The following is a 23234-nucleotide window of genomic DNA, read 5'->3' as shown; positions in this document are numbered from 1 at the left end:
TAAATTTGGAGTCCAAAAGGGATGGTTGCAGAATAATTCAACAAGTCAGTCTACTTTTCAGCTCAATATTCCCATTGTGTTGACATAGTGTTTTCCGGTCTCCCCCAGCTGTACCACCCCCAATTATAAACAAAAATTCTGTGATGTTTATTGATTGCAATCCAGAATTTCCAACAAAGCCTCAGATTTGTTAGATTTGATGTTAATACTCATCCCCGCTGATTCACACCCTGCTGCAAACCTCTTTTGTGCCTGCTGGAAACCTCTGCTTAACAAAAACTAAAAATATCACATCATCTGCATAAATTTATAACATTTAAATTTCTAATTACCAAACCAAAAGTATCCACCTGCTGGTTGTTCCTCAAAAATTACATTCACAAAGTGAACAATTAGTGGTTGAAAAAGGTTCTAGTGTGTTTCCTGCCTGTACACAGGATGATTTTTTTCTAGATCTGTCTTTGCCTTGTAAAGATGCAGACACAGTTTTTATATGCATAAAGTAAGCGATCTACATTTTGAACAAAAGTACAATTATATATATATACTGTGCAAAAATTTTTACCACCAACAGGTGAAACAATCGAATGGAAAATTAATCTGTTTCATAATTTCTTCATCATTTGTCAGAGAGAATCACAGAATTTTTTTTTCCTTCTGATTTTTTTTAATGCATGAAGAAAGATGGCCTAAACTCAGGTCATCTACAGCTCAAGGTCCATGATTGGTAAACGAAAGTAAATATATAATAATGTTTGTCCAAACACTGCAGTTTTTTAACTTCTTTTCAGCTTGTTTTTTGTATGTTTATGAAACGTTTTTGTTTGCCTTCTATTTTATTCTTTCATGTGTTTCTTGTCATAAAAATAAGCAGAGATGAAGTTTGCCATGTGTGACAAGAAAGGACACAAAGATGCTTGTGAGTGCAGGCGCCTATACAAGTTCTGGGATAACACTTCCTTGAGAGGTCTTTGTCAGGAATTGGAGGTGTAGGACCGAATATGCAGGAGACAGGCTTGGTCGCAGAAAATTAAACATTTAATACATAAACTTGGACATGACAACGTATACACTAGGGGTACTTAACTAAATGAAGAGAGCTGTGGATGAATAACCTGAACCTGGTGAGACCAATACATAATCCTCACATTCTTCAAGGACAAAATTTATTTAGAAATTAAACGTAGCACCAAAATAAATCATATTATAATTATTTAATTATCAATTTGACCAATTCTTTTGAATTAATAGGACTTTTAGTATGGAATATAATGGGTCACAAGTAGCATAAACTGTAGCTAATATGTGATGCACACACTAATGCAACATCTGAAATTTGGCCCTCAGAAATAAAAGGCTTAGACAATCATGTAATCCATTTTCTGTACATCATCAGTAGGGGCATCTTAAGTCTATCCCTGCAGTGTTCAGGTGAGAGAAGGGCGTTCTCTGCACATGATGCCTGTCAAGGAAGTAGTTACAAGTAAATTCAAAGTCATCTATAACCAAGTCTTTCATAAAGTCAGTGAGAAACTTAATAGCACACTGCCAAGCATGAAGGACTGTGTTAACATACACACACTAAAGGCATAAAGAGGCTTCATAGACACAATGCCTCAACACACATTGTTGGTACACATCTCCTTATCAGGCTGGCACACATACACGTTAACACCATCAAACGCTTAAATGTGTGCACTTGAACACCTTTGTGCCTGTGGGGTCAATATATCTCCCGATTAGCATTGAGATGTCTTCATCACAGTCAGTGTTATGAAGCTATTGCTACAACTCCATTTCATGCCTGGCTTAATGCATTTCTGACCTTGGTGGGCTTATTCTTAACACACAAATGCACAAAATGGTGCACACAGAGTTGTGCCTTCAAATCCAAATGTTTTCTACTGTAAGAAAAACTCGAAAATGCCCCAGTGCTGTATTTGTAGGCAGGCATTTGGACACACGTTTGACCTCAAAGGCAGCAGCGGGAAGCCTTGGAAGCAGCTGGAGTGTATATTTTCTATTTGATGTTTTGAATTGTTAAATACCCAATTCTGACTTGCATTAAGTGTAGAATGATGTATTCATATGCATATTTCATGATTTATCATATCGATAAGTTACTCAACAGCAAGTGTTCCTTGTTAGTCACTGACCTCTTACCATGTGTGTCTCTGTGTCCAGAGGAGTGATTGAATTAGAATAGTAAATAAAATAAAAAAACTAGAAGACTTTCAAATCATACAAGTCAATAGTTTATTCATGAAAGAAACATAGAAAAATGCCTAAACGTAAACATGCTATACTTTGTTTCACAAAATAAGCTCACTTCTAAAACATTGCCTGCAGGTCTATGTATATATATGTATACATTATGTATGTGTGTGTGTATATATATATAAAATATGCCCCTTCTAGTATAAAGACTACAAATCAGTGCTCTATAGTTTACACATATTACAGACAAATGCATAAATAAATAAATAAAAGAAAATAAACAAATAAATAAAAAAAGTCTGCATGTCATGAATGAATCACAAAATATTATTGCTGTAAAACACTGCAGAAAACAACACTAGTTTGAGCAGGAGGCGCGCCACAACAGTTCGGTTAATCAGATATTCAAAGATTCAGACTTCTTGGCTCAATTACTGTTTTAAAAAAACATTTCAAACTGAAAACTAGTCTCTCTAGTGGTTTGTCTTAAACCAAACAGTGGCCTCCAAAGGCATCTCAAAAGAAAAAGATGGTGGTTTTTTTCTCTCTTTAATGAGAATGGCTCTTTCCGTGCTGTGAAAGAGAGAGACGGCAGTAAGACGGCTGCCAGGGGATCGTCTACAAAGTTCAATTTCAGGGACAACTTGGATTTGTTTATCAAATTTGTTCATATTTTTAATAAGTTGCAAAGGTATCAGATCCAAACTCTGATCAAGTCAAAATTAAATTACTCAAAATTGGATTGGGGTAAAAAAGAAAACCTGATGGGGAAATTCCTGATAACCACTTATCTCTAAGTAACTTTGTTTTGAACCCCAGTCTTGATGTAGGTGTCAGGTCACTAGGTGAATGCTGAAATCAGTGGAGATGGTTACAAAGGGTTCAGGGATTTCCATGCATGATTTAAAACTAAGTCTTAGAAATAATTATGATGAGGATACACTAAAGAACACATACAACATGACCACTTCAGTAAACTATGGTTTTTGGTTTTTGTCTCCTTAAGGTCACATTCTTAACACTGGATATATTCTATTCACTCCATCTTCTCCCCCCATCTAATTTCCACTCTTCTCTTTCCCATTTTGGATCTTGAGGATCTTTTTATCTATCTGGCCTTTTTCTAAAAGATTCTCAGGCACCTTCTCATTTTTTGTTGTTTCTCTGTCATCACTTCCTCTTGTCACACAATGATTGCTGACAAACTTGGGTCCCTCCTCGTCGTCTCATTATTCATGCTCCCAGTTGCTTCACATGCATTAACACACTGTGAAAAAGGAGCTGCAAAGTGACCCATGTGGCCCGCTCATTCTTCATTTGTCAAGGGAGGCCGATGTTTGGATTGGATTTTTGGAGAAGCCACTTTAGGCCACTAATAAATTTACAGCCATCATTAACATGCAAATGGCTCTATTAAAAACACACAGAGCAATGTATTTTCATTTCATAACTCCTCTTGGTCACATGCAAACTGGATCACACGCACACAGGGATTGTCAAAGGCCTCATCTGTGCACAGAATGACATTTTATTTGTTGAAGTCTCATTGAATAGATTTAAATGTGCAGTAATTGAAATGCCCTGATGTTTTCTATTAGAATGAATTTGTCCTTTTCAAACTGAAAGACATTTTTTTAAATCTTTTTTTTTTCTTCTGTATACTTTTTTCATACTTTGGCAAAGCTTTTTCTGTTTTTGTTATACAGTGGAAAGAATAAGTTTTTGATCCCTTGCTGAAACAATAACAAAGAAAATCAAGAAATTGACTTTAAACAATTTATATAAAATGTATTAGCATTTCTTTGAGGCAAAATCAAGTATTTGATCCCCGGGCATCCATTAAGAGTTTTGGTTCAAGCAGACCAGTTAAACTTTCCTAATCAATCTGTAATATGAATTGAATACAGATGTTTAAACTAATTACTTGAAGAAATGACACCTGTCCACAGAATCAGTTAGTCAGCCAGTCAAATTATGCAACATGGAAAATATTAAAGAGCTTTCAGTTAATTTAAGGGAGAAGATTTTAGAGCTGCACAAGACCATAATGGACTGAAAAACTTTCAGCAAGAAGCTGGTGGTTAAGGTGACAACTGTTGGTTCATTTGTACCAAAATACAAGAATATGACCATCAATCCACCCATAGGTCTGGGGCTCCAAACAAGATTTTACATAGTGGGGTTGCCATGATCATGAGAACAGTAAGAAATAGACCTAAAACAACACACCAGGAGTTAGTTGATTATCTCAAAGTAGCTAGGACCACAGTCACCAAGAAAACCATTGGTAATACTCTACGCCACAATGGTTAAAAAGCAGTGCTTTCAAAGTATCCCTGCTTAAGAAGGCACATGTGGAGACCCGCCTGACGTTTGCTTATAAACACCTTCATGATTTAGAGTGATTGGGAGAAGGTGCTGTGATCATATGAGACCAAAATTAAGCTCTTTGGCATCAACTCAACCTGTTGTGTTTGGAGGAAGAGAAATCTTGCCTATGATGCTAATAACACTATCCTGTTAAGCATAGATGTGGAAACATTGTGCTTGGGGGTGTTTTTCTGCACTGGGCTACTTCACCCTGTGGATGGGAGGATGAATTCAGCCATGTCACATCAAATTGAATTGAGGATAATGACTCAAAACATATACTTTCCACAAAGTACTAAAACCCTCTTCCCTTCTGGCAAGAGGATTCAAATACTTATTTCCCTTAATGAAATGCAAAAAAATGTATATCAATTATTTAAAGTGAATTTCTTGATTTTCTTTCTGGTTTTCTATTTTCCACTGTTCCAATGAACCTACCATGAAGATGACAGTATGTCAATTTGTTTTTAAGTGGGCAAACCTACTAAATCAGCAAGATATCTAATACTTATTTTCTCCAGTGTAAATGTTCAAAGAGGGTTTTTTCGTACTGTTTTTCTAAATATTATTATTTTCTATCTGCATTTTACTTGAGATGCTCAATCAGAACCCTAATTGGTCATAACTATGTATTCTATGATTATGCTGTGGAGCTAGTCACCAGGTGATGGACATTACTCAATTATCACATTCTACCTTTTTATGTTGGGCGTTTGTGAAAGCACACATGAACAACATGGTTAATTGGAGCCTTGTTTTATGAATTTCTGTTAAGTTGGTTATCACATGCATCATGACTCCACGGCATCATTCAAGGCCAAACACAGGCTGAAGAAAGTTACTACAGCTATGGTTGAACCAAACCTTATTGGCTGTCCAAGGAGGTCCATCATTATAATGTCTGGCAATGTCTCTCTGTCTTCATTTACAGACAGCAGTCAGCCGTCTCTGTCCCAGCCCTCCCTGACCTTGCAGAGCTTTCCGTACGGAGGCTGTGAGTCTGTGGAACTCTCCTATCAGAGCGGTATGTGCATCCCACATCCTTCCAGTTGGCCACATCACAAAAACGTAACTTTGAGTCTAAAGGTGGATGGAGTTCATCTTTTATTGTCTGTGGTGTAGGTTGGCAAATGTTGCTCAAGATAAAGAAAATGTATGACTATTTTCATGAATTTTGAGTATGTTTTGTAATACTATACTCAGAGGAAGGACAGTGATTATGTTGGTAAAAGTATGCTGAAGTTAGAGGTGCAAGGCAGGAGGACTGTAGGAAGACCAAACCTGAGTTTCATTGAAGTTGTGATGGAAGACATGAGGGTGGTTGATGTCAATGGGGAGGATAAGAAAGATATAGTTATGGTCTTTGATGACTTGGTTAGGAAAAGAATATCCTGTAAAATTTTGCAGTAAAAGCTGAACTTTGTGCGATGCATTTTTTAATAAATCTGTTTTGTGGTTTATCCAGGCAGGACCAATGAGCTCATTTGACCTGTTTATGTTTCTGCAGGTCAGTTTCAGGCTGGCCAGTTTCAGCCTGCAATACGGGTTGCAGATCTCCTCCAACACATCACTCAGATGAAATGTGGACAGGGTTATGGTTTCAAAGAAGAATACGAGGTGAATACACTCACACACATGCATGGTGTCTTTTTCCATCCCAGATCCCAAAGTAACATAACTCAGAAAAAAGTCATAGTTGTAGGCTGCAAAAAATTTAACTTAAAATTTTTGACCTCGTTGTCCTCTCTTGAGTCTTTATTTTCGATTTTATTCATCCTTGTTCCCTCCTCATCTCATCTTTGTCTTTTCGTAACTGCTATCTTCTCTTTTGCTGAAATCTCCCCCCTTTGATTCTAGACATTTCAGTGTTGTCACCCTCCTGCCCTTCTTTCTCACTTTCATCTTTTACCATCACTTTGCTCCTTTTGTTTAAACATTCTTCTTAGTCCTCTTTCCTATTCTCTTTTCAGAGAAGACCTTGATATTTGCTCCCGCATCTTGCTGTCACTTTAAACTGCTGACAGTTTAATGCACTACATTTCCACATTTATTCTTTAACTGGAGCTCTGTCCCATCACTTCATTTTACTTCCAAATCCTCTTTTTTTATTTTATTCTTTCTTTAACCATTCTTCTTGTCGGCTGTCCTTTTTATTCCTCCTGCATTTTTCTCGTCTCTGAAGGTGGAAATAAATCTTTGACAAAGCGCAAAGAAGGCGGCTTTTGTCGTCCTCTTCCACCTCCCATTCTCAGAAGAATGAATATTTTCTATTACTGACTCTGCATGCACGTTGGAAATTGTCCCTTCGTGATACAGTAACTTATATTTTCATTTGCTTCCTGTCATTTGGGTTTATACCTGCTGATACGATTCGGGGAAGAGAAAACGTGATTTATTCTGAAGTGTGTAAACGCCTCCTGAGCAAAAAGAAAAAAAAAACTGAGACGCAGTGAGAGTGGGGCTTTATTTCTAGAGCTGCTTGAAACCACCTGCCTTTAAGAGCAACTGATAAGAGAGACACCTCACAGTATGGGGGTGGAGTTTGGGCTGTTCTGTCCAGGTTCACTTCTGGTTTAGGAAATGTTCTTTTCTTTTTCTTTTTTTATTCTTTGTTTTTTTTTCTTATTTATGGTAGGAAAAAAGATTCAAAGCCACTGCAGTAGTTGTAAAAGACTTAAATATTCACTGATGAAAATTTTGTTTTTGGTGGTTTTAACATTATTTTGTAGCATTTTTCTCACAATGGAGGATATATACAAAGAAAATTAAGGTTAAAATTGCATTTTTGACCATTTATTTTGTCAAATCATTGTGAAACAGGAGCAGATGCAAAATTGCAGTCTAAAAAAAAAGCTTTTAAGTGTGATGTACAACTTGCTACAGGAAGCCACAAACTCTCTGCTCCGCTCCATTCTGATGCATCCAGTTGCACACAAATAGATCCATGTACATATTAATTTTCCTCGTCTGAGTTTACATCTGGTCTAAAAAACTGTACAGCTTTATAGCTCCAATATTGCTCGCGATTTTTTCTGCACTGCTAATGTTAGGTTTGTTGTTGTGAGAAGCTGTAAAGTAGCGGCAGAGGGTGTACAGAGATGGGTGATAGAAAAGGGCGGCTTACTCTGCACCAACAGTCCCGCCCACAACTAGAAAAAAACATTTTTATTTTATTTTGACTAAACACTGTATAATCATAATTAAAATACAATTAGGAATACTTTCAAAATCCATCACATTATGATTGGATCAGAACTTTAAATATAAGTGGCTTAATGGTCACTCTCTTAGCACAGTTGACTTTACCTAGTAACTTTGTTAATTTGTAGATTTTTTTTTCTACATAGGAAAAAGTACACAAAGTAGTTTTTGTGCACTTTCAATAAAATCTAAGCTCTTAATATAACAGTTTTTTACAGTTCATTTTAATTGTGCTGCCTATAACAAAAAGCATTTCAAAATCATTATCCACTGACCTGTTTTGCTTTGAGTTTTTTTTTTTTTTTACAATTCTATTTTTTTTTTCTTTTTGCAAACCACAGGGCTTCATTTGTATGCTTTTCTCTCACAAAAACAAGAGTATCAAACACTTCTTGGCATTTTTTTTAGTCATTTAAAAAAAAAAAAACTTCCAGATCAAAAGTTTTTTTGATCTGGACGTCCTTCTGTAACAAACTACATTGTGGTCTTTGGGTATCCTTACAAGCTAAACTGTACCTTCATGAGAATGTATTTCAAAAAGTTATTCCGACCGAATTAGGGCTGGAATCTGAGGAATATTTTTCTTTTTAAATAATATCTATTTTTAAGAGATGACATTATAAGTCTATAAGCCAAGACTTTTCTTACTACATATATTTCCAAGCATGCATGCTCAAAGAAGAGTTATTTCATACATTAAAAAGAGAAAGGTGATGTGTCACAGCACACAGGCTCAGTAGAATAGACTTGTGTTTTCTTCCTTTGTAAATATTAAAAAAGCCAAAATTAAAGAGTCATAACTCAAGAGAGAGTTTCTTCTTCTTCCTCTTTCGGCTACTCCCATCAGGGGTCGCCACAGCGAACAAGTCGCATGGTAAATTTGGCAATGTTTTACGCCGGATGCCCTTCCTGACGCAACCTTCTCAAACCGGGCTTGGAACCGGCACAGGGGTAGAGAAGGGAACAGGGAGCAGCCCGGAGTCGAACCCTGGTTTCACGGACGGAAGGCGCCGCAAACCAGCACGAGCTAAACCGGCTCACAACTCAAGAGAGAGTTTAACATCTTTTATTTCATAGAAAACCTTTGACCTTTAAAAAGAAAAGCTGATATTAATATCACAAAATTTTCTGCAGACTTCAAAGCAACTGAAAAAAACATTTAGAAAACAAAATGTGAAACGCATCAGTTAACATGTGGACAGATGTGTGCTCAGCAATTTTTTTACTTCATGAGTCTGATCACGAATTTTGTTTATTAAAAACATTTTCAAAATGTAGATTCTATAAGGTGAAGCATCCGCCTCAGTTGAATTTAGTAAAGAGCCCAGCTCCCTAGAAACAGCGAGGCAGTGACGTGTATTTGGGGATTGTTGACCTCAAGTCTCACCGCAAATTGTGGGTTTCCTGTCCCTGTCTCCATGTGTGATGTGACCTTCAGTGCTGAAAGGCATTAACCTCACTAACACTGACAACAGCCTCACTGTCAACATGCCGGTCCCCCCTGAGATCACACCTCTCCCATTCAGAGTCAGATTCAAAATATTTGAAATCTGATCAGATGGAAGCAGTATGGAGCTCTTCCCCTCACAGATCCTGCACATGATCCAAATTTTTCGTTTGAACCTTAAGTTCGAATCCTACTGGTTTGTAAAAGTTGGCAACAAAGGGCGAATAACATTGCAGGGAGGTTTCCAAAATGTTTTGGAAAAAATGTCTAGAATTTCTTTAGCTCTTTGTCCAAATAACAGTCGTTGATTCCAAGGTTTATTAAACATTCTCACAACAATTCTCAAATCATTGAAGAAGGTGGACATCTCTGTGAGGGGTGGATGGCCCATTAACAAAAACTGCAGATTGAATGCGTCTCACATGAATGTTTTTAAAGTTGTTTTGGGAACAACTCAGTATAAAAATAGATTTTCTCACTTATACTTATTTGTCATATATGTACTTTTATAGCGCTTTAATTCCTACTTTGAAAGCCCAGAGTGCTTTACAGTCACAGTCCCATTCAACCATGAACACACACATTCACACACTGATGGTGGCTCCGCTGCCGAATACTGGCGCCAACCCACAACCAACAGGAGCAATGTGGGGTTCAGTGTCTTGCCCAAGGACACGTTGACACATGGATGGGAAGGGGAAAAGTGAACTGCAATATTCCATTTAGAGGTTGAAAGATCTACCTCTGCACCACGACTGCCACACAGAATGACTAAAGATATAGCCGAAAATCTGACAGTTTAAGTACATATGCTGGGTTAGAGTCACAGCAGTTGTAAATATGTAGGCACCTAGTTGACTTTCAGTCCAAATTTAACAAACTGCACATCATTTGTGCAGTTATATTCTGTGAACAACGCACTTTCTCCAAACAATATTTTAGCTATCATAGCCCAGTGAGAAATAAGCCTATTGGTTGATCTTTGACCACTCTTTTATTTTGAAGGCACACATGTTTTTTTTCTTAATTTTTCTTTGTAAATCATACTAAAATGGTTTTATAGTTTATAATTTTCTTCTTCACTAGCCATCTACAATTAGATGTGAGCTGACATGTTTTTGTGTATATTATTGAATCAATTATAATCATAAAAGTCATAGACAATCAAGCAGACAGACACGCACATTCACTTGGTTTCTGGTACTTGTTGCCCACTTAGTGCAAATATAAAACTTTATGCATACCATGAAGTCTCATACTCTGTTTTTAAAACAGTCCAATTTCTCATCATAAAATAACATCAAATATTTAAAATAAAGATTTGAGTCTTTGTAAAGACAGACACCGTATGCAACAGAGAAATCATGGATACTGTACGCATTCACAAACACAAGCTCTCAGGATAACATGACTTTATAAAAGAATCAATTTGCTGCTTGACTGCGCAATAGGTTTAGTTGTCAGTTTCATCACAATTCATTTGTTTAGGGTGTGCACACGTGTGTGTGCATACATGTGTGTTTGTGCAATATGTAGGTCATATAGCTGTCTGAAAGTGAAAGCTGCTGTCTGGCCTTCTTAAACCCTTAATGGACTCAAACAGGGCTGCTCACTGCTCCCCAAAGGGAGGATTGTGTGCTCTTTTGTGAGTGACCTGAGTGTGTTGGAGGGCTTGTTCTAAAATAGTTCACTGCCCATATGGCACCTTTTGAGATTTGGGGTTTGGTTGATTATTACAAGCTTGTGAAGATTTCCCTGTCACATTTAAACTCATGCTATTATGTCTTTCACATTAGACTTGGACTTGAACATTCTCTGAATGCATACGAATATTTCATTAAGCAATCTTGTATGGATTATCTAAATGTGCACTAAAGATAGTATGCAGGAGATAAACACACATGACCAGACATGTGCATGTTGTTTGTTCTTGCTCTGTTTGAAGGCCTGTGGCACAGGCCAGCACCGCGGCGGGGAGTGCACACAATCTGTCTCCTCTCCTCCAACAAAGGACAGACTCCATTTTCTGTTTTAGAGCAAACTCAGTGCAGTGAACCCACACTTCATCTCAGTTTCTTTCATTTCAAATGTGCAGAAATTGTTTGTTTCTTTACTACAGGAATGTTTTTTTTTTCTTCAGCGCTCAAACATTAAACATTTAACGTGGACAAACATGAAAGCAGCACTGCCTTAACATCATTATGGCCCATAAGCTGCAGCTCTAATTCTCCTACTGTTTTTCTTCAGACTCTTAGGATTCAACGGATGCCAGCTTGTGTGTTCAGACACAAACCTGTCAGACTGTGCGCATCCATTCTTCTTGGTTTTCAGACGTCAACAATTAACTATTTTTGTGTGATCTTGTGTGTGTGCATACATGTACATGCCTTTGTACATGTGCACATTTAGGCTCTGGCAGAAGGACAGACGGCGCCCTGGGAAACTGCTAAGAAGGACGAAAACCGCAACAAGAATCGCTATGGCAACATCATCGCATGTGAGTACTGCGCTGTTTTTTGGTACTCCTAATACTTTTTCAATACATATTTGTGCGTATAAGTTTGTTTGAAACATTAAAACTCAAGGATTATGATTTTTTAGAGCAGTAACTGTTTTTTTTTTTGTCTTTTTCAACAAAGTAATGTCAGCTTGCAAGACTTTTCAAGTAGTCAGTCAAGGTCACCCCGCCTTAAGCATCCACCCACTTCCAATGAAAGGTCTATTTGCATCTGTGCACATTTCTGGCTTCTGCGTTCAAAACCTTCGCTTTTAAGCATCGCTACGCACATTTTTGAGACTGGGTACATTGAATGCAAATATGCATCAAATACTGACCAATCCGAGTCTTGGATTTGGTAGTGATAAATGAATGTCACGATAGAGCTAACCATTTGTAAATTGATCATGAAGAAGAAATTAACAATAGTGGTTTGTACCTGAATGGAATTATGTCACCAAGTCTTTTCTATACCCAAATAGAGATGTGAAAGAAAAATCCTGGAAAAATTGCAAGATTTGCATTGGTTCCATTTTTTGCATCAAGCCTCTGTAGTGGTGGACATCCACCTGTAAAGAGTAAATAATTAAAAGAAGACGCCCCTCCCTGCTCATCCAGTGTAAACAACATGGGCTATACTGGCATTCACAGAAACGCGTTTCTTGCATTATTGAACGCGTGTCACATGTCCGTTGTGTCCGAATCTTTAGACTGTGCTATCAAATATGCACAGGAGAAATATTATTTGTACATTGCTAACTAAACTAAAATTACTATCCTGATGTAGCCTGATAATTGTAGGTGATGAAATTCAGTCCTGAATAACTTTTTTTAATGTAAAAACTGAAGAAACCATTATTAATATGCAAATCTATGTATCTTCTAAATGAGTCATATTCTCACTCTTTAGTGTTGGGATTTTAATGGACTTTTAATCACTGTCAAACGTGAGCCATATCGCTTTGCTTCAGCCAAAGATCCTGTCTAATTGTTTTTGGACAAAGAATGGAAAGAACACATGCTAACCTAACAACATCAAAGTGCCAAGCAACCCATTTGGAAAATCTCTCTGAAGAGCAGAGTTTCACTCTGGCTGCTGCTTTTCTCCCAAAAAACAAAAAAACAACACATATCCAAACCAAGGCAGTGTTCTTTGTTAGAGAAAAAAAAGGTAGCATTCTGTCATGTGTCAGTCCCCACGCCTGACATTTGTCAGTAAACAAAAAGCATTTTTTATGAGGAAAAAAAATAATCAAAACTTAGAAAGGCAAAGACGATCGTATTTTACCTTTGAAGTTGACAAAAGGTTTCTTTTCTAATGTTGCTCACTGAATTCTTCGTCTCCTAAGACTCACATTTTAAAATCCAGTTTTTGTGAGCAAACTTGTAAAGAGAAGAAGCTTTCGGTTTGCAGAGGGATTTCTTTTCAGTCATGTCTAATGATCAAAGCCTGCAGCTTCTGTTTCTTTCAGAGACTTTTGTCAAAAATGAAGCTTCATTTTGATGCAAAGGCAGAGTGCTGTAATGATATTCAGAGTGAGGTACTGCATGTTGGATCAGTGTGTGCGTTGGCCATTAGCCTGAATTTGCATGTGAGTGTGTGTGTGTGTGTGTTATACCCAGCATTTGTAATCTTGTTTTTGTGCACCAATGATGTCTGATTGGATGTTCTGTTGATTTGTGGTTGCAAGCTTGTTACTTTTCACAAATGAGCCCAGGTCTCTGTTAGGAAACAACAAGAGAGACAAGTTGTTTGGAGTTGTGTTAGTGTGTCATTTCCCTATTCCTGTATATTTTATGCATGCACACACATACCAACAAACATGTGCTCACACGTCACTTAGCCATACATAAAGTTTTTAACTTTATCACCATATTCACTTACCTTATCTCAAATTGTCATGCCAACATTATACATATATTTTCATACATCACTCGTGTCTCAAAAATCAATCTTCTTAGAAGAAAACTCAGCATTTAATCTTTATTTAGTATTTATTCACTCTGGTCATCTGCCGCTTTGCCTGTCTTTGCACTTATTTTGAAACAACCCAGACAATTTGGGGGCAAAAAAGTTTTTATTTCCTCAGAGCAGATGATGAAGTGTGTGTCTGGAGAATTGGCCAAATAAGAACTTTAAATGCCACGTTTTCTGCACTATAGGACTGTAGTGAATGGGAACTAGAGGGCACATTGGATTATGAGGTGCATTAAGACAGACAAAAGAGCTCAGTCAGTCAGATTTAACTGACTGCATTCACAGTAACTCCAGAACTTGTTTGTAACACGCTACACATTAGCCACATTAGTGTATTTGCAATACCTTTTAACCTTGTTTGCAACACGTAAAAAAAACGACTCATACAGCTAAAACAAACATTACTCTGACTATGCTAACTCCCAACCAAAAATTAGGCGGGCATGCACTGTAACCAGCAGAGGCATACAATTGCAATGGCCAGTTAGATCTTAACTCCATGAGACTAACGCCAGCTAAAAGGCTTTACACCATATGTCTATGCCATTGTGTCCAATGCTTCTGTTCTGCACCGTATCTTTGACCAATAAAAGAGAAAAAAAACTGACAGAAAGTTTTTGGCATTAGCCTCTGTCAACAGAAAATGATCTTTCATGGTAATCAAGAAAGAAGGATTTTATCTTTACATTAGATTTGTGTTGGTTAGTACACACATTTGACATGTATTTATTTTTTGTAATATTGTAATCAGATTGAATTGGTGAAAGTGGTAAAATGGTGAACTGCCAACACGTTTAGTGTATGAGCAACTCTAGTCCTGTACGGATACTCGAGCCTTGGATTAATGGCGATGATGGTAATCTAGATAGGAGAGCGAATAACATCCATGAAGGCGTTGATCCAAAATGCACAGCCTGCCACTGCGTATGTATGCACAGACATGCAAAGATTTATTACGGGAGAGACCCCGCACTGACCCGAAGGCCTGAAATGAAACATAAAGCTTGTATGAAATAGCCTGTCAAAGAGCTGATAGCCAACAGAAATTATGATAAATTTGCTATTAGTCCGAATCCTTTAATTACAAGGGCCGAGTAATGGAAACTGTCCATCTTGCTCACAGTGAATAGTATGATTGTACAAAGCCCCATTTTCTTAAAAAAAAAAGAAGAAAAAAAAACAGTTGTAAAAGGCCCCAAGGGAGCCGACTTTGTGCAGCCTCTTTATTAGTACATGAAAATGTAGTGAGACAGGAGTTGACAGGCTGCAGAGCAAACTTTATAAATGGGTGAAAGGTTTATGTGTCTGTTTTTCTTTTTGATAGGTTGAAATGAGTTTTACCTTTTCTTTAAAGCTAATCCTCTGCGAAGGATTTATTTGGTGATTTAAAGCTCCCAGCAGTCATGTGCAAGAATTTCTTTTTAAACAGCAGCCTGAATTCATTTTTCTCTCTGCGAAAGCATCAGGACCATTTCTGATTGGATCCGAATGTAGAGGATGATCTTCAGTCTGTTGCTGGGAAAAACTTCATCTGATTAATATGTATTTGATATTGTCAATGACCTGTAGTTGTTATCAAGGGTGGAAACCTTGACCTTATGCAGTTGTTAATGTTCAAGATTTCTTTTAAATATTGTTATCAGGATGGGTAAAATGTTTTAATATTTGCAAGAGACATAAAGTATTCTGCAAATTCTCAACTCTACTTTGCTCTATTCTCAACTCTACTTTGCTCTCCCTTTGCCTTTCGGTTTGTTCTTACATTGCTGTAGTTTCTGTCTGGATGCTACTGCAGTAAGACAGATAATTATGCAGAAGGGAAGCACAGAACGATCCCAGGAAAAAAAAAGGAAACAAATTATTTTCTTTTCTTTGTTGTCTGTTGCTACGTTCACACCAAGCATGTGACACACGTACTTGAACCCATGACTAACCCATGGTTTTCATACTGGACGATTGCTACTGTTTACTAGTGCATGTCCACTACATACAGTTGGAGGAGGCTTGTTGCGAAATGTCAAAGCGTTGCAAATCTCGTAAATCTTACTCCAGACTTTTTCTTTCACAGGTCTATTCTGATATACAAAAGATTTGGTGTTGTATAGTTCTGTCCGGGCACAAACAGTAATTATTAATCTCTCCTCCATGACCAATTTTCATAAGGTTTGCACTTTGGTGAATGAAAAAGGATGCCATCCAAACATCACTACCAAATCAGAATCCCTCATTGGTCAAAATTAAACCTGGTTTAACTATTAACGCATTTTTAATGGCTGCAGGCTTTGTATGTTCAGCTTGAAAACAGTCTTAGAAATTTGTTTAGTGATGTGTGAACACCAGAGTTCTGAATATGGATGCCCTAAACAGACTTTACATAGACTTTTCACTAGAAGTAGCCGCTTTAAATGCATGTTGCCGAGCCCGGTGTGAACGCTGCTTTACAGTAGAGTCATCAGAGCTCTGTGAGCCTGAACCTGTGAAGCAACTGATCCCAGCTGCCATCATTGCGATCTTTCTTCTATGATAACCCTAGAAGTCGCCATGCCATCAGCCCCACCCAGCAAACTTAAGAACAAATACATCGTACCACACATACAAACTTTTTTTTTTTTGTATTTTCCTCTTGAAAATCTGAAAGAAAATTAAAGTTTGCACCAAAGAAAAATTGACAGCCTCATCTTTCATACTCAGATAAAAAGGTTTTGATGATATCAGTTAAAATCTGCCAGTATATGTGTTCTGCATGTATGTACAGAACCTCCTACAGCAAATGCTCTGCAAGCCTCAGCAGATCTCTGAGAAGGGACCAAAATGTGTTGTCTGGCTTTGTGAGGTTTACACCAACAGCCAAGTTCTAACCCTTTGAGTCCCAGCGGTGTTTCTCAGTAACCTTCCTCCTTCTACTCTCTTCACACAAAGCAGTGCTAATTTTCCCACCTCTCGTCCCCCTCTCTCCATTAGCAGTGTGGAAGGGGCCAATTGGAGCTGACTTGGGCTGTCTGCCAAACACAAATGCTAGGTGCCACGTTTGAAATCCCCTCAGCACGCAGAGTAAATGTTAATCTTCTGGCCTCCTGTCCTCCACTCATCGCCTGAACTTCTCTACAGCTCTGTGGCCTCCTCACTTAGTTTTCTTTAACTTCACAAATCTCTGTCATCTGTTGTTGTCGACCTTTCCAACAGTCTAAATTAATTAACTTCCTATTTGTTATCTGGTCTTTTTTCATCACCCTAAATATTGTCCTGTTCTGTATTGCCACCACTCATTCACATTTACTTTCTTTTATAATTCAACTTTCATTATCATCATTATTTCCATCCTTTTCTGTTCTTCCTCCCACTGTACATTCTTATGGATCCTCTTTGACAGTTTATTAAATAACGAGTTTGCTTGAATCTTCATCTGTTCATTATTGCAGCAAGCTTCCTATGTGCTCAGTTAGGATTATTCACAACAATTCTAAGATTTATTTGAAAAAATTCACATTCAGATTCAGATTTGCTTTATTGTCATTGTGCACATGCAGGCTCTATTGTGGCTGCTAGTGAACTCTCATCAGATAAAATACAGATCTGTGCATCTCTAGAGAGAAGGATCACGTTAGCCCTTTCGTAAGCTAAACATGATTTTTTTTTTAAAAGCTAAACATGTTGGAATTCATCTGAAATTCCTGGGCTCTCTCTCATGACATCTCATCGTTCTTTATCGGTTTTGTAAATTTTTAGAGTCGCCTAATTCCCTTTGTGTCAATGATTGTCTGTAGCTGAGCTGCAGATTTGGTCTTTCACAGAGGTTTATTCTGAATGATGCCATCTGCTGTAAACACTCACTGCAATCTCACGTCCTTTCTTTTTGCTAAAACCTTCTACCTGTCTGTGTGCCAGTGAAGTCTGACACCTTTGGTACACTGGAGCCCCAAATCACACATTGTTGTCAGCATTACTAGATTTTTACCCGATTTATCAGAGATCCAGTTTAGTTTAGCCTCCATATCTTACTTTTTCTTACTTCATTTATTTATGTTTTCAAGCAGGTAGGTCAATTGAGAACCAAGCTTTTTTATTTGTATTTTTATGTTTTTCTCTAATTCTGCAATGCCTGGAGGAAAGCAACACATGCCTGAGGAGAACACGCAGACTTTACAAAGAAAAGACCCAGCTGGGATTTGAAGCAGAGCCGTCTTGCTGTGAGGCGAGAGTGCTAACCACTACACCACCTTGCAGCCCAATAAAATAAAAAAAAGTGTTTTGGACAAGTGAACTATCTTAACACGTGTCAAAAAGACAAAGGCAGCTAAAGCTCACTCAATCTTTAATGTATCTGCATTGCAGACCTTTTCCTTTCTGTCCCATATAACGTTTGCCTTTTTCTATTTACACTGAGGAGGTACGGATACAAGTCAACTGCCACTCCTTGGAGTATCATCTTCGAGCAAAATGAAAATATTGTTTAAAATCTTTAAATTCCTGATCATCAAAAGGTTTTTTTTTTGTTAAAAAAGAAAAAACAGAACTCGTCAAGCTAAAATGAGAAAGGTACGTTTTAAATGTGTAAAAGACACATCCAGAGTTTCTGATAGCAATTCTGTTCATGTAACTAAAACTTTCATAGAAAACATTTGAACTGATAGTAGGGCACTCTGAATTACTCATCTGTTGATCCTAAATGGAGATGTTCCTTAAACGTCCCTTTTTCATCTCTTAATTCCTTGCATATCACTATTAAACCATTTGTATTATATTTGACACATGCATTTCTGAGATCCTACCACATTGGTATCATCAAAACTTCTCCTTAAAACCTAATGTATATAACTAGGACAATGTTTTCTGCCCTGTTGTGGATTATTATTCCACTAGGGGCAGTAAAAGGCCTTTTCTTGCTCATTTTAAAATGGCTGCTTCTATTAAAACTCAGAAAACGTGCTAATTTTCTAAACTTTATAACTCATCTATTGCTGTTGTTTTCCCTAAATGACTACTTGTTATATTGAACGAACACACAATCTTCTTCTTTCTCTTTCGGCTTTTCCCATCAGGGGTCGCCACAGCGAATCATCCTTTTCCACCTCACTCTATCATGGACATCTTCTACCCTAACATTAGCCAACTTCATGTCCTCTGTTAAGACATCCATGTATCTCCTCTTTGGCCGTCCTCTTGCCCTCCTGCCAGGCAGCTCCATCTCCAACATCCTTCTACCAATATATCCACTATCCCTCCTCTGAACATGTCCAAACCATCTCAGTCTGGCTTCTCTGACTTTGTCGCTGACACAGGCAACATGAGCCGTCCCTCTGATGTACTCGTTCCTTATCCTGTCTAACCTGGTCACTCCTAAGGAGAACCTCAACATCTTCATCTCCGCTACCTCCATCTCAGCCTCTTGTCTTTGTCTCACTGCTACCGTCTCTAACCCATAGAGCAGAGCTGGTCTCACCACTGTCTTGTACACCTTTCCTTTGAGTCTTGCTGGCACTCTTCTGTCACACAACACTCCTGACACTTTCCTCCAACCGCTCCAACCTGCCTGCACTCGCCTCTTCACCTCTTTTCCACAATCCCCATCACACTGAACTGTTGACCCCAAGTACTTAAACTCCTGCACCTTCTTCACCTCAGCCCCCTGTAGCCTAATGCTTCCACCTTGATCCCTCTCGTTCAGACACATGTATTCTGTCTTACTACGACTGACCTTCATGCCTCTTCTTTCCAGAGCAAACCTCCACCTCTCTAGCTGTTCCTCCACCTGCTCTCTACTCTCACTGCAAATTACAATGTCATCCACAAACATTATTGTCCAGGGAGATTCCTGTCTTACCTCGTCTGTCAGCCTGTCCATCAGCATAGCAAACAAAAAAGGACTCAAAGCTGATCCTTGGTGTGTTGAACGAACACACAATGTGTTGCTAATTCTCTATAGTACATATAGACCATGTTCAAATCTAGGGATTGAATTAGAGACAGTCATGTCAATATGTTTACATGCTAATCAACATTGTTGTGAGCAAAAACTTACCAATTTAACCAATTTATCATAGTTGATACTATCTATAGCAGATTAAAAAATGATCTTGTGGATTTCATCATAGGGTTTGAAAAAAATATCTTTATTCCAACAAATACAAATTTTCTGTCAATTCTTGGATACAGTGGCCTTTTCAGGGTTATTTTGATCCTTTTTTCTCTGTCTTCAAAGATTTCTCCTTTAAACTTTTAGCACTTCCTTGTTTATTTCTCCCTTCAAATGAACAACTCCGTCCACTTAAAGGCTGTCAGTCTTTGCAAACCACACATACATGCACACACACTCTTCCCTCTTATCCACTCCAGAGCTGCTCAACAGACGTGTTGAGAATCAGAGCTGAAGTCAGAGTGGCAACAGCTCCACTGAAGTGTTTGACCGGAGAACCACAACAAATATTAGCATCCTCAAAGCTTTCACGCAAACACAAACAAACACACACTCTTCCCAAACACGAGGATGCACTTAGATCCAGTGAAAATACACAGCATGCAGACTTTACGAACACACACCCAGACTCTCCTCACAGTCTCCTTGCATTATTGCTCCCAGCAATTTTGCAGCAATATTCCACCCCCAGACAATCTGTTTTTGGAAAACAACGTTCTTATTTTTAAATGGATATTTGTTCCTAAATAATGACGTGGAGCCTAGACTCTGTAGCAGATGGTACGTCATGTAAACTGGAGACCTAACCAGCTTTATGTTAATCTACTCTGGTCATTGGAAAAGTTTATCTTCCTACCAATAGATATGAATACGAATTAATATCCCAGTTGATTCTCCAGCAGGCTTGGTAACAAATGTCCAGAGATATGTTCCAACCACCACAAGTGCATGGTAGAAGATCCAAGAACTGTTGCATTGAGCAAATGTATCAGCTCTTAACTGTTTATGCATGTATAATTAAGATCAGAGACTGAAATCATGAGTGGGTCTCCTAAATTGTTAGAAGGGAAAATGCCAAAACAGCTATCTTTATTATTTAGCCTTTAATCTGAGTATTTATGGCCCACAGCTGTGCTGGACTGCTAGGACCATTTTGCTTTTGCAATTCCTCTTACTGCGCGTTTGAGTGAAAATTTCCGAGCCGTCACATACTCAAAAGCTCACCATTTGATTTTTGTCACCCGTCAAAAATAAAATTTGGGCATTGTTACCCCCCCCCCCCCCCCCCCCCCCTAAAAAAACATGGAAAAATGTCAAAAAAATGAATGGGGCCAAAATTTCTAATGAGGTTTAAAAAATAGTTTAAAATCCAAGAACAGAACCTTTGACCTAGGAAAGTAGCTGCGATCTTCAAAAAAGAAAATCACCTTTTGTACTGTAAATAAATAAAAATTTGTCGTAGGGATTTAGATCTACAGCCTCCTAACTCCTCGAATATGATTGAGCCGCGACTTGGATAAAAATTATGGATTTAGAAGTTATAGATTTTTAACAGCATTAGCAAAAAAACAGTGTCCACCTGTTGCTCGCACATTTTCCACTGGAATATTGTGAAATTTTAAGACACGAGTCCTTGGCTCAAGCTGAATGAAATGATATGACATGTGATATGAACAAATGAAAAATCTGGGCGTGGTGAACCAGAAACCTCAGTTGCCAAGGAAATCCCAAAGTTAATTTTTGCAGATTCTTCTAAAAACTACACATATCTGTTCATCACCCTCAGGAAACCCCCAAAAATATTTAATGAACAGTTGCAATGATTACACCAACAGAAAAGCCGCCATTTTGAATTTTATTTTTTATTTTTTTTAACTTATTAAAGTGTAAGGTACATTTAGCAGTCATTGTAGAGTGATGGCAAGGCCAGGTAGCGCCTGTGGGCCATACGTCATTCACAGCTTTAATTAATTCTATCACTAGCTTCAGTTTCTATTTAAAAGAAAAATTTTGCTTTACATTTTTACCAGTCTAATTGCCACATATTTTTATTATTGATTAATCACGTAAAAAAGTTTGTTAGTTTGTACATAATAGTATTTATTTAAAAAAGTTAATGTTCTTTTAACTGACATCTTTAAGAGTCACCACAGTTATTATTCAGTCCTTACAGACTATAATTATTGTAATCACATTGTAATCTTAATAAGTTAATTAGATATACTTCATTATTCTGCTTGGAAACTTGACACTGCAACAGTTTGGATCCACATCCATTATCTAGGTTTCTTTCCCTCATTTTTTTATTCTTTTTTTTTATCAAACACACCTGCATGAGTTATTAAAAATGAAAAGAATTCAGTTTTTGCTATCTTACAAGGAGATCAAAACTTAAAAAAAAAAAAAAACAGGGGGGACTAATATGGGATTGTCGTCATACATTAGTTTTTTTTACGTCATTGTTTTTTTACAACTCTGATGTTTGCAGATCATGCAACAAAGTAGTCATCAGACGATCTTACAGCTAAGCAAAGCTGCTATAATCTGGATCATTTGTACCTAATAATTCCAGAACCTGTAAGACTCCTTCTCATCAGGAGGTTTTAAAAGCCAGAACAAGGCATGAACCCCAAACAGTGTTTTCTTTATATGTAATGGGCCGAAGAGGGTAAATGTATAAAACAGCTGTTATTTTTTTAGGCTGTAATTTCCATTAGTTTGTTTCTCTTTTGGCTTTTCCCATCAGGGGTCGCCACAGCGAACAAGTCGCATGGTAAACTTGGCAATGTTTTACGCCGGATGCCCTTCCTGACGCAACCTTCTCAAACCGGGCTTGGGACCGGCACAGAGGTAGAGAAGGGAACAGGGAACAGCCTGGAGTCGAACCCGGGTTTCACGGACGGAAGGCGCTGCAAACCAGCACGAGCTAAACCGGCTCAATTTCCATTAGTTTACTTAATTTATTTAATGCCGGGGACTTTTCCCCACCAAGCCAGCAAACTTCCCACAGTAATATTTTAAAAGCTTTCAGAAATCTGACTCTATTAAATCGAACTTGATGGAATTTTTAATGGAAATACATTTGTGTATATCTTTTAATTCCTCACAGAAAGGAAATTCCAGTATTGCAGTTTAAATTAAAGACAAAAATATTAAGAATGGAATTAATGAAAGAGTTTATAAAAATGTCAAGTATGGCAATAAACCAGCACTTCAACCCCTCCTCCTTTGCTCTTTCTACTCTGGGTTGGGTTGGAATTCTTTCTTTGACCTCTTCGTGTCCTTGTCATTTCCCAGAGATGATCCACTTTATGGAGTGATCACATTCCTCTTGTAATTACAATGAAAGTGCCCTCTTTTATTATGTAAGAATAGATTAATATCTCAAAACCTAAATCTTGGGGGGAGGGGGGGATATATACATATTTAAAATGCCCCTCTCACCCTCCGCGGGTGGTTTCTCACCCAAGCTCGGGTCCTCTACCAGAGGCCTGGGAGCTTGATGGTCCTGCAGTATCTTAGCTGTTCCTAGCACTGCGCTTTTCTGGACTTTCTGAGGTCATTCCAGGTATCTGTTGTAGCCACTCCTCCAGCTTGGGGGTTACTGCCC

At 37.9% G+C, this 23234-nt stretch overlaps 1 protein-coding gene across 8 annotated transcripts in view; it reads left to right on the top strand.

Annotated features, from left to right (window-relative positions):
* Positions 1–23234, top strand: part of LOC101158188 (receptor-type tyrosine-protein phosphatase T) — a 313387-nt gene that overhangs the window by 233500 nt on the left and 56653 nt on the right. For all 8 annotated transcript variants that reach the window (XM_020703319.2, XM_020703318.2, XM_020703317.2 and 5 more), the window contains 3 exons: positions 5519–5611; positions 6095–6204; positions 11645–11732. In XM_020703319.2, coding sequence (XP_020558978.1) covers positions 5519–5611; positions 6095–6204; positions 11645–11732 — 291 coding nt within the window. The remainder of the gene's footprint in view (positions 1–5518; positions 5612–6094; positions 6205–11644; positions 11733–23234) is intronic.

This window comes from Oryzias latipes, chromosome 5 (assembly GCF_002234675.1).
Source record: "Oryzias latipes chromosome 5, ASM223467v1".
Taxonomy (NCBI): Eukaryota; Metazoa; Chordata; class Actinopteri; order Beloniformes; family Adrianichthyidae; genus Oryzias; species Oryzias latipes.
This window is presented reverse-complemented; position numbering and strand designations above follow the sequence as displayed.